Source organism: Acinonyx jubatus, chromosome X, assembly GCF_027475565.1.
Source record: "Acinonyx jubatus isolate Ajub_Pintada_27869175 chromosome X, VMU_Ajub_asm_v1.0, whole genome shotgun sequence".
Taxonomy (NCBI): Eukaryota; Metazoa; Chordata; class Mammalia; order Carnivora; family Felidae; genus Acinonyx; species Acinonyx jubatus.
The window spans coordinates 85709243-85726570 of record NC_069389.1 but is presented as its reverse complement, the minus strand read 5'-3'; the positions used below and the strand labels follow the sequence as shown (position 1 = coordinate 85726570).

The following is a 17328-nucleotide window of genomic DNA, read 5'->3' as shown; positions in this document are numbered from 1 at the left end:
TTCAATTTCTTCGCTGGTTATGGGTCTGTTCAAGCTTTCTATTTCCTCCTGTTTGAGTTTTGGAAGTGTGTGGGTGTTTAGGAATTTGTCCATTTCTTCAAGGCTGTCCAATTTGTTGGCATATAATTTTTCATAGTATTCCCTGGTAATTGCTTGTATTTCTGAGGTATTGGTTGTAATAATTCCATTTTCATTCATGATTTTATCTATTTGGGTCATCTCCCTTTTCTTTTTGAGAAGCCTGGCTAGAGGTTTATCAATTTTGTTTATTTCTTCAAAAAACCAACTCTTGGTTTCGTTGATCTCCTCTACAGTTTTTTTTAGATTCTATATTGTTTATTTCTGCTCTGATCTTTATTATTTCTCTTCTTCTGCTGGGTTTAGGGTGTCTTTGCTGCTCTGCTTTTATTTCCTTTAGGTGTGCTGTTAGATTTTGTATTTGGGATTTTTCTTGTTTCTTGAGATAGGCCTGGATTGCAGTGTATTTTCCTTTCAGGACTGCCTTCGCTGCATCCCAAAGCCTTTGGATTGTTGTATTTTCATTTTCGTTTGTTTCCATACATTTTTAAATTTCTTATCTAATTGCCTGGATGACCCATTCATTCTTTAGTAGGGTGTTCTTTAACCTCCATGCTTTTGGAGGTTTTCCAGACTTTTTCCTGTGGTTGATTTCAAGCTTCATCGCATTGTAGTCCAACAGTACGCATGGTATGATCTCAATTCTTGTATGCTTATGAAGGGCTATTTTGTGACCCAGTAGGTGATTTATCTTGGAGAATGTTCCATGTGCACTCAAGAAGAAAGTATATATTCTGTTGCTTTGGGATGCAGAGTTCTAAATAGATCTGTCAAGTCCATCTGATCCAATGTATCATTCAGGGCCCTTGTTTCTTTATTGACCATGTGTCTAGATGATCTATCCATTTCTGTAAGTGGAGTGTTAAAGTCCCCTGCAATTACCACATTCTTATCAATAAGGTTGCTTATGTTTGTGAGTAATTGTTTTATATATTTTGGGGCCTCCATATTCGGTGCATAGATATTTATAATTGTTAGTTCTTTTTGATGGATAGACCCTGTAATTATTATATAATGTCCTTCTTTATCTCTTGTTACAGCCTTTAATTTAAAGTCTAGTTTGTGTGATATAAGTATGGCTACTCCAGCTCTCTTTTGATTTCCAGTAGCATGATAAATAGTTCTCCATCCCCTCACTTTCAATCTGAAAGTGTCCTCAGGTCTAAAATGAGTCTCTTGTAGACAGCAAATAGACGGGTCTTGTTTTTTTATTCATTCTGATACCCTATGTCTTTTGGTTGGCGCATTTAGCCCATTTACGTTCAGTATTATTATAGAAAGATATGGGTTTAGAGTCATTGTGATGTCTGTAGGTTTCATGCTTGTAGCGATGTCTCTGGTACTTTGTCTCACAGGATCCCCCTTAGGATCTCTTGTAGGGCTGGTTTAATGGTGACGAATTCCTTCAGTTTTTGTTTGTTTGGGAAGACCTTTATCTCTCCTTCTATTCTAAATGACAGACTTGCCGGATAGAGGATTCTCGGCTGCATATTTTTTCTGTTCATCACATTGAAGATTTCCTGCCATTCCTTTCTGGCCTGCCAAGTTTCAGTAGAGAGATCCGTCACGAGTCTTATCGGTCTACCTTTATATGTTAGAGCACATTTATCCCTAGCTGCTTTCAGAATTTTCTCTTTATCCTTGTATTTTGCCAGTTTGACTATGATATGTCATGCAGAAGATCGATTCAAGTTACGTCTGAAGGGAGTTCTCTGTGCCTCTTGGATTTCAATGCCTTTTTCCTTCCCCAGATCCGGGAAGTTCTCAGCTATTATTTCTTCACATACACCTTCAGCACCTTTCCCTCTGTCTTCCTCCTCTGGAATACCAATTATGCATAGATTATTTCTCTTTAGTGCATCACTTAGTTCTCTAATTTTCCCCTCATACTGCTGAATTTTTTTATCTCTCTTTTTCTCAGCTTCCTCTTTTTCCATAATTTTATCTTCTAGTTCACCTATTCTCTCCTCTGCCTCTTCAATCCGAGCTGTGGTCATCTCCATTTTATTTTGCAGCTCATTAATAGCATTTTTTAGCTCCTCCTGGCTGTTCCTTAGTCCCTTGATATCTGTAGCAGTAGATTCTCTGCTTTTATACTGTTTTCAAGTCCAGCGATTAATTTTATGACTATTAATCTAAATTCACTTTCTGTTATATCATTTAAATCGTTTTTGATCAGTTTGTTAGCTGTCGTTATTTCCTGGCGGTTTTTTTGAGGGGAATTCTTTGGTTTTGTTATTTCGGGTAGTCCCTGGAGTGGTGCGGAACTGCGGGGCACTTCCCCTGTGCTGTCTTGAGTAACTTGTGTTGGTGAGCGGGGCCGCAGTCAGACCTGATGTCTGCCCCCAGCCCACCCTGGGTCTACAGTCAGACTGGTGTGCACCTTCTCTTCCCCTCTCCTAGGGGTGGGATTCACTGTGGGGTGGCATGGCCCGTCTGGGCTACTTGCACACTGCCAGGCTTGTGGTATTAAGGATCTGGCATATTAGCTGGGGTGGATCGGCAAGGTGCACAGGGGCGGGAGGGGCAGGCTCAGCTCGCTTTTCCTTTGGAGATCCACTTCAGGAGGGGCCCTGCAGCACCGGGAGTGAGTCAGATCCCCCGGAGGGACGGATCCGCAGAACCACAGCGTTGGGTGTTTGTGCGGTGCAAGCAAGTTCCCTGGCAGGAACTGGTTGCCTTTGGGATTTTGGCTGGGGAATGGGCGAGGGAGACGGCGCTGGCAAGTGCCTTTGTTCCCCACCATGCTGCGCTCTGTGGTCTGGGGCTCAATAACTCTCCCTCCCATTGTCCTCCAGCCCTCCTGCTCTCCGAGCACATCTGTTAGCTTACAACCTTCCAGATGTTAAGTCCCGCTTGCTGTCGGAACACACTCTGTCAGGCCCCTCGGCTTTTGCCAGCCAGACTCGGGGGCTCTGCTTGGCCGGCCGGCCGCCCCTGTGCCCCGGCTCCCTCCTGCCAGTCCGTGGAGCGCGCACTGCCTCTCCGCCCTTCCTACCCTCTTCCGTGGGCCTCTTGTCTATGATTGGCTCCGGAGAATCCGTTCTGCTAGTCTTCTGGCGATTTTCTGGGTTATTTAGGCAGGTGTGGGTGGAATCTAAGTGACCTGCAGGACGCGGTGAGCCCAGCGTCCTCCTACACTGCCATCTTCCAAGAAGCCTCTGAGACTTGCTTATTTTTCATCAATTATCTTTTAAGAGAGATGGTGCCGTGGAAACTGCTTCTACTCTTTTGACCAAAAGTCAGCATCATTTCCTAGGCAGAGACATATAAAAGCCCCAGGCTTTTCCAATACAGAAAGCCATGCCAAGCTTCCCAGGCTCCAGTCTGTTCTGAGGAGTCCCAAGGCCTGGCATGATTCCCTGATGGTAGCACTTCAGCTGCCAACCAGCTGAGCCCCATCTTAGTACATCTTTGTACCCAGGAAAGATGAAGTTGTAGCATCCTGAGTCTCATCTCTTTAGGCTTGATTTCTTTAGTTTCAGCATGGGTCCCATTAGAGCATGGATCCTTTGGGGAGGGATAACACTGAGCTACATATACCTGAGTGTAAAGAAAAGCTATGAGAGTGTAGCTCTCACAGAGCTAAGGGAGTGGACAAGGAGCCAGAGTTTGACAGCATACTTGGTTTCTCTTACTGTGGAGCTTGTCAGAGTAGCTAAGAGTCCTGTGGCTGACTTGATCCCTTCTTTTCTCTTTGAACAGGGCCACCCAGGACAGCCAGGGCCCAGAGGCCCACCTGGCCTGGATGGCTGTAATGGAACTCAAGGAGATGTTGGATATCCAGGCCCCGATGGCTATCCTGGGCTTCTTGGACCACCCGTACGTTGCCAGATCTTTGCACATTATTTAAAATGGCTTTCTTTGCCTCCAAGTGTGCCCCTTTTCTGCTTTTATGGAGATGTCATTAAGCATCTGTAGGGCAACCACTGCAACCCCTTGTTCAATGCAGGAGTCTATGCTGGCAGCACAACATTAAAAAGTGTAAAGAAGAATATCAGTTGCAGGGGGTGTACACATGCTCCACTACTTAGAGTTTTTTTTTTTTTTAATTATCCTTTTAGAGTTGGCAAGATTGCAAAAAGACTGTAGTAAGTTTCAGAGCAAAGTACACACTTGGGCTATTTGACATGTTCCCACATGACATACTTGGAGGGCTTACATGGGATCATGGAAGCTCTAATAATGACCCAAAGGGTTTGGCAAGCTTGGTCTAGACCAGTGATTCTTAACCAGGTGTGATTCCCCACACCAAGGGGCATTTTCCAGTTATTATTGGCATTTTTGGTTGTCACAACTGGGAGCATTCTACTAGCACAGGGAAGCTACCCCCAACATCAAGGAATCATCTGTCACAGTCAATAGTGATAAATAATTGAGAAATTCTACACTACACTGACACAGTTTTCCCCCTTCCCCCCACACTCTCATAACCCTTCATTCTGGGATTGATATGGCATTCATTACATCCTGAGGTCACCACTTTTGTTTAATTTTATTCATAAGATAGAGCTCAGTTTTTGGATCTAAATGATCTCTAATAGGTGCCATGCCCTTGTAAAACTACTTTTATAAGTGACTGGAAAGAGAAAAATAACACATTCAAGCCCATCATCAACCTTACTTGAAATAATCTAAGCAACCAAGGGTACTGATGTGATATATCTAGCTAGAAATCATGCTATTAGACAGATTCCATAGCTACATGAATTAATTGGCATTTTTTTCAGTGTGTCTTATTCCAATGCTATCTCATGTATTTTTTTATTATTAAAGTATAATTGTTGTATAATATTATATTAGTTTCAGGTGTACAACATAATGACTTGATATTTGTACACATTACAAAATGATCACTACAGTAAGTCTAGTTACCAGCTGTCACCATACAGAGTGACAATTTTTTTTTCTTATGATGAGAACCTTCAAGGTCTACTTTCTCAGCAACTTTCAGGTATGCAGTAAAATATTATTTACTATAGGAGCACCTGGCTGGCTTAGTCAGTGCAACATGAGACTCTTGATCTTGGGGTTGTAAGTTCAAGCCCCACATTGGATGTAGAGATTACTTAAAAATAAAATCTTTAGGGGCACCTGGCTGGCTCAGTTGGTTAAGCATCCAACTCTTGATTTTGGCTCAGGTCATGATCTCATTGTTCATGAGACTGAGCCCTGCATTGGGCTCTGTGCTGAGAGTGCAGAGCTTGCTTGGGATTCTCTCTCTTCGTCTCTCTCTGCCCATTCCCCACTTGCGCACATACTCTCTTTCTCAAAATAAATAAATATACTCTTAAAATAATAATAATAATAAAATAAAATGTTTTTAAAAATTATTTACTATAGTCACCATGCTGTACATGACATCCCCATGACTTACTTATTTTGTAACTGGAAGTTTGTATCTATTGATCCCCTTCACCCATTTTGCCTATCCCCTTACCAATCTCCCCTCTGTAACCACCAATCTGTTCTCTGTATCTGAGATTTGTTTTGTTTTGTTTGTTTTGTTTTTGTTTTTGATTCTACAAATAAGTGAAATCACATGGTATTTATCTTTCTCTGTCTGACTTATTTCACTTAGCATAATATCCTCAAGGTCCATCCATGTTGTTGCAAATGGCAAAAATTCATTCTTTTATAGCTGAATAGTATTCCAGTGTGTGTGTGTGTGTGTGTGTGTGTCACATCTTCTTTATCCCTTCATCTATTGTTGGACACTTAGGTTATTTCCATACCTGGGTATTTATACCAAGAAAACAAAAACACTAATTCAAAAAGGTATATGCACCCAATGTTCATTGAAGCATTATGTAACTAGCATTTTATTGGAAAAGCAGCACCATTGCCTTCAGTGACCAAGTTGTGGGTGTGGGTATACATGTAAGAAAGTGAGATAGACAAAGCACAAGCCTCAGATTGGCATAAAGGACCTTGACATCTAAAGACCAAACCAATATGTAGTGGGGGTGGGGAATGGAGAAAGATATACCAACATAGTACCAGCTGTTTGAGTCACAAAGGCCTCCAAACACTGCCATGGCAACAGAAGAGAACAAATCACATCTGTGTTAAGAGAATGGAAATCCAGCAAAGTAAGTAAATGTTGCCCCCAAGAGGGAGAAAAGAAATATTTAGATAATAAACATCCCCTGACAGCCAAAAGGACAAGGTTAAAACCTAATCCTGTCCCTAAGCTTCCCCTTAAGCCTAAATAGGAACTTGGGCTTATATTTTACTAAGCTGAACCTTAATAACCATGCTGAAACTCCAGTGGCTATTCTTTCAAGCTTCTTTGATAAAAGTAGTTTCCATAAGAATAAGGGGAACAGGAAATGTTAGGAAGGAAGCTGGTTTGTTTTTCTGAGACCATTTGTTTTTCTAACATACCTATGATCCTTGAGCTCAAGGGATCCATAATTCAGGCAATTCTTCAGTCTGCAGACCTTAGTCCTACTCCCAATACTAACTGGGAAGTCCCCTGACTTCCCCTTAGCTATAGGGATATTGATTTTCTCCAGGAGGGCAACATTTAGCAGACATTAGCCAGCATCTGCCAGTGAGACAGTAAAAAGCCTGGTTGACAGACAGGTTGGGTATACTTTGAACTGTTTTCCATGTTAATAGTGAGGCACACCAGACTCTTAGATGGGTGTTGAAGCTGAGGTCTTATGGTAGAAACACAGGATAGAGATGATTTTGTAGAGATCTCTTAAACCAGAGGTTTGCAAACTGGCCCATGTGACCCTTGGCCTGTGGCTTGGTTTTACAGTTTTAAAAGTGTGTGCAGAAAAAAGAGAAGAAGCGTATAAGGCAGAGCCCAAATACAGCCCACACAGTCCAAATTACTTACTCTCTGGCTCTTTACAGAAGTTCTTCAACCCCTGTCCTAGACAAAGGCCCTGTCAGAGACAAATCTATGAGGGGTGGAGCAGATGAGCTATAAGCTTATGAATGACATGCGCATTATATGTGGACGTTCAGATCAGTGTTCTGAAGAGAGTCAAAGTGTCTTACTTTCTAATCCGTTTATAGACTTCGGACTCAGGATTTGGGGAAGCAGGTATACAGCTTTGAGACACAACACCTGTTTTGGGGATGCACTTTTTGTCCCTTAGCACAGCCATAGAATAAACCACATAATTTTACACTCTTGCCGTTGCGTCCCCTAGGTGATCAGGTCATATCGTTAACAAAGCTGTGTGTGTTTGTGTGCATTTCCTCACAAGTTTTTCTTATTTTACTCAGGGGCTTCCTGGCCAGAAAGGCTCTAAAGGTGAACCTGTTCTTGCCCAAAGTAGTTTCAAAGGAATAAAGGTAAGAGCCTCTAAGGCAGACCGCTAACTAGGCTGGCTATAAGCTGAGCTTCCTGGGATTGGGCCCCACCTCCAATAAAAACATTTCTAGAACTAGCATCTGTGTCTCTAAGGAGCAGATCAAGCTAGATTTAAAAGGGATCTGGAGCTTTTTGTGGTGGAAACACTGACAGAAATGTTTGCAACCATACCGTCAAAGAGATTTGCTTTGTAAGATCTAGACCAAAAATAGGAGACAGATCAGCAAACAAACGGTTTGCATGGGTATCATTTTCTTTGACAAGCCAAGACATTTCCTGGAGACAGATACTTTTTGTCTACTCTGCAATCCTTGATGTCTGCATGCCTTGGTATGAAGCCATGCATATCTCTGCCCATCTCAGCATGGCCACCAGCCCAGGATCCTGGCCCCGCCCTTTTCTGTACCTGCACACCAGCCCATCCCTAGCTGGGCCCCTGGCTGTCTGCAAAAATTGCCCATCAACTCTGCAGCTGGCTGGAAAACTTTCATCTCTTCCTAGAATTGACAAGAACCTTCTGTATTCTTGTGACTGTACTCTTGATGTATGCTACCTGGTATCCTGTGGGCCCCTCAGTAAACTCTGGTGCCAAATGATTGACCCTATTCCCTTGCAGAGTAGGAGGTGAGCTCATCATTTCCCTGGTAGCAGATGGGTATCTATGTGCCCAACATATGAAGGGAAGATGCACACATGTTCACTCAGCTGAAGATGGCACCTTCCTGTCTTCCATCCGTGCACAGAATCAGGAACATTAGACATCATTTTGGAAGGCAGTGATTGGGGTGGGTGGCCGAGAACTGGAGAAGGCACAGGGTTTGGGCTCTTGGCTTAGGTTCCACAGCAGAAGATAGAATGGTAGACTTGGAAAGGACCTCATGATTGTTGGATTCATGTTGCTCATTTTACAGATAGAAAAACTGAGGTACACTGAGGCTGTGTGACTTCCTCAGACTCACATAGCTAGTTTACCGAAGAGCTAAAACCCAGGCAGTGCTCTTTCTGTGCTGCAGAGAGCTGATTTTTTACTGTACGCCAAATGGGGTAAGACTAGCAGGTGTCAAAATATGGCCATTGTCGTAGCAAGCACTGATTAAATGGTTTTGCCAAAAATCAAAGAGACCCTGGACCCAGTGGAATACAGCAATTTCCACAAGATGGTTATATTACAGATTCATACAGTGACTTAAGATGCTGCAAAGTAATTAAAACGTAATCAGAGACTGTATGCTTTGTTGATTCTCCCTTGAAATGTCTGATTTGCATTGTATACATATGGGCACAGATTCTCTGGGGATGAAGGCACACGGGAAGGTAGCTTTGCTTTCTTCCAGAAAGAGCAGGAAAATCACCAGCCCACAGAAGCCATTTCTAATTGATAAGTTTCTAGCAAAGGTGAAAATTAATTAATCCAAGTAAAATATTAAACCCTGTTCAACCAAGGCTATGATATTTGTCTTCTAGAGTCTGGATTTTTCTTAGGAAAAAAAAAGTAAGTGGCTGAATATGTCCAATTCATGCATTATTTAAAACACAAGACCTTGACAGAGGAGGCCCAAGCATCAGCAGTGTTGTGTTTCTGCCCGTGAAGAGTGGGTTAGTTATCTATGAAATAATACCACAGCTTTAATGGATCTCTTCAGTGTCCTGCCTTTGTCTGTTTTTCAGGGGGAGCCTGGACTGCCTGGACTGGACGGAATCACTGTAAGTTGTTATATATGTGTGGAGCTCTCAATGTTGAGTCAATAGCTACTGCTGGTCCCTTTGCATTTTTTATGGTATGCAAAGGTCTTTGGAGACATTCTCAAGGAAAATCCAGACAGTTGAGGTAGAAGGGATCACACTGTTGACATTTTCCAGGTGAGAACATTCTGAGAGAGTAGACCATCCCCCTCAAGTTAACACGACAGGCAAGCTTTCAACCCTTTAGGCCAGGGACCTCAAACTCCCTGAGATGTATTAGGAAAGAATTTTGCCTTTCATTCAGCAACTGTTTACTGTTTTCTGTGTGTGTCAACTGTTGTGGGTAAAACAAAACAAGTAGAACACTCTTCTTTAGAAGCTATTCCATATAGGGGTGCCTGGGTGGCTCAGTCGGTTAAGCATCTGACTTCGGCTCAGGTCATGTTCTTGGGGTTCATGAGTTTGAGCCCCACGTCAGGCTCCATGCTGACAGCCTAGAGCCTGAAGGCTGCTTCGGATTCTGTGTCTCCCTTTATCTCTGTCTCCCCACCCTATTCATGCTCTGTCTCTCTCTCTCTCCAAACTAAAGAAACATTTTTAAAAATTTAGAAGCTATTCCATATAGAAATTCCTTTCAGGGACTTTTAATAAAATAGGGAGTCCATGAGGAGCCATGAGTTGTATTAATAAGAGCTTTCTACTTCCTCGAATTGCCACATTGTCATTGCTTTCCTTTGAAGTGGCTTAAGAAAAGCCACATCTTTCTTCCTTCTTTCCTATATGAGGGTTCCTTCCTTTCTTCTTTTCATTCGAGAACAGGTATTGAGCTCCCACTAGCAGCAAAGTGCTAGGAGTGATCCCTGAGACAGTGTAGACATGATCTTTGCCCATGCCCAACCTACCCCATCCCCCACACACCCAGATGTGAAAAACTAGTAGGACTGGGGCATAAGAATTCCACAACAGCTTTGAGAAAGAGATGCTGTCCACCTAAAGATACATCATGGGAGACTTCATATCTTCATATCTAAGACAAAGAAGGTAGTCTCATAGAAGTGTGGGTAATGTTTAGGCTGTCTGGCAATGGGAGGAAGCTTCCTAAACAGAGAGAGCAGTGTGAGAAGAGGTAGGTAGGCAGGAAACGGGATGCAATACAAGCACACATGCAAAACAGAAGTGAAGTAAAGATCAAGCACACACAGATCCCCTAGTGCCAAACAGCACTGGCTTAGATGGTGTGTTAACTACATTTGTACAATCACATCCACTGTGGTAGCTGCATAGGTCTTCTTAGGAATTCATTTCTCTGTCCACAAAGGTAAAGTGTTTGCCTACATACACAGGCATGATAAATACATCACTTAGATTTGGGGATGATGGTTTGGTGGCTGAATAAGAGATTTGTGGTCAGTAAGGAGACCACAGGTTATTAATTTTATCAAGGCAATGTTCTATTTCCTGGGGAACCTCTGAACTCCAACTTTCTCTTGACTTCACTTAGCCCCTCCATCCCTTACATATCACCTTATTACCATCCCCAGCCTTAATTGAGCCATACTTTGCCCCATGCCATCTTTCTCTTCAGATTTTGTTGTCTGCCTTGTAATATTGTTGTTATCAATTCAGTTCCACGTATTTTCTTGTTTCTCTTCTGTTTTTTTCTTTGACCCACGGAAATGTGTGTTGTTTAATTTCTCGGTATTTGGCAACTTCCCAGCTATCTTTACATGGCTGATTTCTAGTTTGGTGTCATTGCACTTAGAGTGAACACTTCGTATGATTTCAATCCTTTTAAATCTGTTGACATTTGTTTCGTGGCTCAGCATATGGAACAATCTTGGTGAATGTGCCATATGCACTTAGAGTATGTGTTCAAGCTGTTTTGGGGTATAGCAATCTAAAAAATGTCCATTAGGTCATTAGGTAGCTGACAATGCTATTTCAATCTACTGGGTCCTTACTGGGTTTGTTTGTTTGTTTGTTTGTTTGTTTTGGGGTTTTTTGTTTGGTTTGGTTTGCTCTAGTTCTGTTTATTACTGAGGAAGGGATGTTAAAATTCTCCAGATATCTTTGCAGATTTGTTTATTTCTCCATGCAGTTCTGCCAGATTTTGCTACATGCCTTTTGAAGCTGTGCTATTAGATGCATATACATCTAAGATTATTATGTGTTCTTGATCAATTGACCTAGTTTACCATTGCAAAATGTCCCCTCTTTATCTCTGGTAATATTCTTTGTCCCGAAGTCTACTTTATTTTATATTGACATAACTATTTTCATGTTCTTTTTAAGTTTTTTTACATCACTTTAATATAAAAATTGTCAAATATTGAGCAAAGATGAATGAATTTTGCAGTGAACATCCATACCATTAATATTTTACTATACTTGCTTTATCCCACGTCAATCTATCTATCCATCCTTATCCATCCATCAATCCATCTTATTGTCAATGCATTTCAAAGTAAATTGCAGACAATAGTACTCTTACCCCTAAATGCTACAGCATGCCTATCATTACATAGGCTTCAAAATGTGTTTGCATCTTTTCTTTTTATGTAAAAGTTACATACAATGAAATACACAAATCTTAAATGTATACTTGCTGAGTTCTGACAAATATATACTCCTATGTAACCCAAAGCCATCTTAAGGTATAGAACATTGTCATCACCTCAGAAAGTTTCCTTCTGCTCCTTCCCAGTCAATTCCTGCCTCCACCCAAAGGAAACCACTGTTTTGATTTCTCTCCATCATAGTTCAGTTTCTCCCATTCTAGAACTTTATATAAAGGGAATGATATAATATATAAGCTTTGGGAGTCTGGGCTTCTTTCACTTAGCACAATGCTTTTGATATTTATCCACATTGTATCATATATCAGTAGGTTGTTGCTTTTTATGGTGAGTATTTATTCCACTGTATAGATGCATCACAGTTATTTATCAGTCCTTGTATCAATGGACACCTGGAACATTTCCAATTTTTTTACTATGAATAAAGTTCCCGTGAACATTCTTGTGCAATTCCTGTGGACACATATTTCCAATTTTCTCAAGAAACTGTCTTCTTTTTGACCTTGGGGTAAAAACTTGTGTCTTCAGGGCCCACAGGGAGCACCCGGACCTCCAGGAGCTGTAGGACCTATAGGACCACCAGGATTGCAAGTAAGACCAACCTAAATCTACCCATGTGATCACAGTATTCACAGGGATGCTTCCCCACCACGGCCATGGATTAAATAGAAGCCTATATAGGCTCTCCTAGTGGAAATTCTCCAGCTTATATAGGCTCTCCTCCTCCTTCCATTCTTGGAGGATTAACGTGAAGCATGCTTCTGTAAGGAGCTATTTGTTGTCTCTGTCACGGTCTTTCTGCCTATCCACTGTGTGCTTCCAAAGCCTCCTACTCTAGCTGAACCTAAAGTATGGCCCAGGAGCATAACTGGCACATCTGTTGCCCGTTTCCACTCCCCTCACTCATGACAGACCTTGCCAATTAATCACATGATCACCACCATCACTCACCCTGGTCACAAAAGAAGCTTCAAAATCCTTCTCCACACTGCAGCTTGGACAGTGCTACCTACTTACCTATCTTTCTGATACCAAACCTGTTTGCCTTCACTGGTATAGAAAAAGCATATAGCCAGTTATCCATGTGGTTCTGGGAAAGGCCCATCCCCAGATTGTTCTTTCTCCACAGTGCATGAAATCTCACCACTGATTACTTTGGTTTAGCTTCACCAAAAGCCATTATTTTTAAATTTCTGGCCATTTGGGAGGAATTATGCATGAGTCTTTACCACCTTAGCATAAATATGATTATCAGGCCAATTTGGGAGATTTCAAAGGAGATTAAAAAAAAAAAAAAAAAAAGAACCATGGGAGAAGGAGCTAGAATCTGCTCCACTAAAGCCAGAATATACTGTGAGGAGGAGGGGCACCTGGGTGGCTCAGTCGGTTAAACCTCCAACTTCAGCTCAGGCCATGATCTCGCAGCTTGTGAGTTCAAGCCCTGCATCAGGCTCTGTGCTGACAGCTTAGAGCCCGGACCCTCCTTCAAATTCTGTTTCCACCTCTCTCTGCACCACCCCTGGTTGCACATTCTCTCTCTCTCTCTCTGTCTCTAATATAAATAAACATCAAAAAAAAAAAAAGAATATACTGTGGGGGCCTCATCTCTAGTGACTCCCAACATGCTCAGACTCTTTTTGCCTGAAACTAACAAGTGCTCTTTCCTTACATTTTTTAATATAGGGTCCTCCAGGTCCTCCCGGTTTCCCTGGTCCTGATGTAAGTATACTTTGTCTTGGGGCATTTGGCCTCCTACCACTAAGTACTCTAGTTTCCCCAGAGATATTCTGGTTTGGTTAAACACACTTTCTGGTAAAAAAGAATGCATTCCAATTTAAGTTCCTAGAGCTTGTTTAGTAATTGATTTTGTTTTTCCTCCCTGCAACCCTGTGCCCCAGGGGAATATGGGGTTAGGTTTCCAAGGAGAGAAAGGAGTCAAGGTAAATAGATTTTGGAAAATACAATGTGCATTCCATATGCTCCAAGAAACATCTCTGGCTGCACACATGTGCCTACTTGTGTTTTAAAGGGATTTGGACTTTTGCCTTGGGAAATGAGCATTTCCCACTCCACATGGATCCTCTGGTGGGATCTGTGGAGGGCTGCATGTGCACATGCCACACATAGGTTCCTGTGGTCTTTTTCCTTTAAAATATTGTAGTCTTCCTGCTTCCTACTTGTGAAGTGTGTATATCTTACAAACATACTGTCTTGAAATAGATTCCATCTTCCTTCCACCTGGGTATTTCCCTGGTATTTTGTATATTGTCTTACCTTCTCTTTCCTTTCCTTTGCTTCCCCTCTTCCCTCCATCCTTCCTCTTCCTCCTCCTTCTTCTCCTCCCGTCTCCCTTTCTATCCCCTCTGTCTCTCCTCCTTAACCTCTCTTTCACCACTCTCTTCTATCCCCCTTCCCTCATTCTCCTGTTTCCTTCTGCACAAACTGGACAGTGATTTGGGAGCCTCAAGGGAGACTGGAGCTTGTCCTCTCCACCCTTCATGGCTGCCTCTTGTAGATTGCACTGCCTTCAAGGAGCAAATACAGCCTCCAGTGTTCCAACACAGACTGCCTCTGCTTGTGCTGTTGGCAAGGACTAGACCAGTTATAGTCCAATAACCATTGCTGAGAGGTGGCCATTCACCTTGCTCAAAACGCTTTTTTGCTCTCTTCTAAACACCCTTTGATGCATGACCATAGCAACCATAAACTTGTGGTTTCCTTTCATTCATCTTGCTTCTTCCCTCTGCAGTGCTGGTACAAAATGCATTTGTTCAGGCTTATACTTCTTCCCACCCCTTGGCACTGATAGTTTTGTTGCCTCACTGATGCAAGGGTGAGGGTAAAGAGGCCAAAGTAATGGAGAGCTTATTTGTGAATTACATCCGGAGGACAAACCTAGCCTCTGAAGTGGTCCATGTGGTTTCTGCTTTGCTTAACATTCCCTTTGATCTTACAGGGGGATGTTGGCCGCCCAGGCCCTGCAGGACCCCCACCATCTACTGGAGAACTGGAATTTATGGGATTTCCCAAAGGGAAGAAAGGATCCAAGGTAGTGAATATTTAAGCCCAGGAAATGTTAATAATCCTTTTCCTATTAATACCAAAGTTCAACTGTAATAACGAGGCTATATTGGAAAGATATTCTGGGTAATGCTTTTTTGTTTGGAAGTGAGGGTAAAGCCTTCTTTGTTTTGTCCCTTGCAAAAAGCTCTGTAAAATGTCTGTGTGTTGGTGTGTGGCTATGAGTGGGCCTGGGCTCCTGAGTATTTATTTAAGTCCTATTTTCTGTGTTTTGCTTTTTCAAATTCAATTATCAAGATGCTGAATAACTTAAAACAAACATTAAATAATTGGGTTTTTTTGTCCTAACTCCCAACCCTCTCAATACTTATGTTGTCCCCAAAGCACTATGACAGAACACATAGGGTATAAATGGTTGCTTTTAAATTATCTTTTTAAAGAAGTTATTTGCCCTCAAAACCTGACCTTACAAATAGAATATACTGTCACTAAGAGGCAGTAGATGCCCTAATTCACCTGATCTGAACTACCAAGGCTAAAGTTGTTAGACCTGTTTAACTGAGATATGTTATAATCTCTATTTCAATGTGAGTGGGTGTGTATTTGAATGCCTGTATGCTGTTAAGGTATGCAGGTATCTTTCAGTAACCTGCATTTCCTTCCTTCCTTCCTTCCTCCCTGGGGTTCCCTTAAGTTTTGTGACCCTGCTCCTGTAGTCAAGGGGCCCAGTCAAGGGAAGGTGCTTACTTCCATGTCTTTAACTTTGTCTTTGAGAAAGCAATAGCTCCAGGCCCTCTTCAGGTTTACAGAAAGTAATAATTAATTTGGGAACACTTTGAGAACATATGAAAGATCACCTGCCTCCCTGATCATTCCCAAACCTTAGGGAGCCCTTTCATGGCACAAATAAGTAAATTAGCATATCAGGGAAAGACAGATTAGAGTGTTATGGGTCCCTATCCAAACTGTAGTTGTTACTTTTTTCTCCAAACCATTGATTTCTTTGCAGCCTATAATTTGTAACAGGAAATCACACTGAACAGCTCTTCCACTAGGAAGATAACAGATGACTGTCTTTTCTGTCTCCCAATTAACCTCAACATTTGAGATTCTGTTTTAGACAGTTTCCATTCCCTGCCGTGGGCCTTGGTCCTTCCCACACCACAAGGGCTCCCTAAGCTGATATCCTGCCACAGTTATTAGTTGGGAATCCTGGGGAATTTACACCACCTGATACCCCATTGGTTCCCCACTGCTCATCCCATGCAGCTCAATGGAGCCATGTCCTTTGTGTTCACTGTTTCCTGCTGTTACTCACTAATCTTTGGTTGATTTTTCAGGGTGAACCAGGGCTTCCAGGTTTACCAGGAATAAGTGGCCCTCCAGGTCTCCCGGTAAGTCTCCCTGTTTGGTCAACATGCATTTAAGGACCTAATTGGACAAGAACTATAGCAATAGAAGGCTAACAGGAAGACCCCTTCCTGTGGTTATTGTAGACAATTCTATCATCTTCATTGTTAGAAGGCATTTAAGGAAATATTCTTGTTTCTCAAACCTATGGAGACATTAGCATGGTTCTTCATGAAGCCATAGATCTTAGCAGTTATTAGCTCAAGCTCTAGAATTAAAACAGACCTAGGCTTGACTTTTGGTCTCACTAATTTCTACCTTTGTGAACTTGGACAATTTTCTTAACTTATCTGAGTTCCAGTTTCCCTCAAAAAACGGGGTGGGGGGGCAGTGATAATGGTGTAGTTATGAGGATTATGTGAGATAAATGCATGAAAAGGACTTAGTACCTGCCTGGCACATATCAATTGTTCAGTAAATGGTAGTTACTCTTAGTAGCCCTATCTTCACTCCACTATCTGCCCTTATACCTTAGAGTCTTTCCCTCAACTTATACCTTTTGAGGGGCCCTATGTTCCAGGCATTCTGCTAGACATTAGTAAATAACAGTCAAATAAGTAAAAGTCCTTGTCCTTGAGGAGAGTACATTCTAATGGGGGAGTGAGGGAAGATACAGACACTAAACAAGTAAACAAATGTATCAAGGACAAGTTCATATAGTAGCAAGTGATACATAGAAGATAATAAAAAAGGGTAAAGTGATGGAATGTGGATTGAGAAAAGGGGTGGGCTACTTTGGGCAGAGTGGTCATGAAGGGCCTTTCTGAGGAAGTGAACATTATGGAGAAGTGAGTCAATGAAGATCAGCAAGAGTGTTTTTGGTAAGTGCCAAGACCCTGAGGTTGGCAAAACTTCACTGCTTGTGAGGAACAGCAAAAAAGTGAGTGTGTGGAACAGAGTCAGCAAAGGCAAGAACCAGGGAGATAGGCAAGAACCAGGGAGATAGGCAAGAGCCAGACCCTTTGTAGGTCGAATGTGGCTTTTGTGTTAAATGAAATAGGAAGCCATCAGAAGGCTCTGACTTGCATTTAAATTTTTTTTTCAATGTATATTTATTTTTGACAGAGAGAGACAGAGCATGAGTGGGGGAGGGGCAGAGAGAGAAGGAGACACAGAATCCAAAGCAGGCTCCAGGCCCTGAGCTGTCAGGACAGGCCCTGAGCTATCAGAACAGAACCCAACACAGGGCTCAAACTCACAGACTGCAAGAGCATGACCCGAGCCAAT

The 17328-nt window shown here is 42.2% G+C and overlaps 1 protein-coding gene across 4 annotated transcripts in view; it reads left to right on the top strand.

Annotated features, from left to right (window-relative positions):
• The window catches only part of COL4A6 (collagen type IV alpha 6 chain), a 301144-nt gene that overhangs the window by 237144 nt on the left and 46672 nt on the right, over positions 1-17328 (top strand). For all 4 annotated transcript variants that reach the window (XM_053201527.1, XM_053201529.1, XM_053201526.1 and 1 more), the window contains exons 6-13: positions 3784-3900; positions 7324-7392; positions 9080-9115; positions 12199-12261; positions 13354-13389; positions 13569-13610; positions 14627-14719; positions 16032-16085. In XM_053201527.1, coding sequence (XP_053057502.1) covers positions 3784-3900; positions 7324-7392; positions 9080-9115; positions 12199-12261; positions 13354-13389; positions 13569-13610; positions 14627-14719; positions 16032-16085 — 510 coding nt within the window. The remainder of the gene's footprint in view (positions 1-3783; positions 3901-7323; positions 7393-9079; positions 9116-12198; positions 12262-13353; positions 13390-13568; positions 13611-14626; positions 14720-16031; positions 16086-17328) is intronic.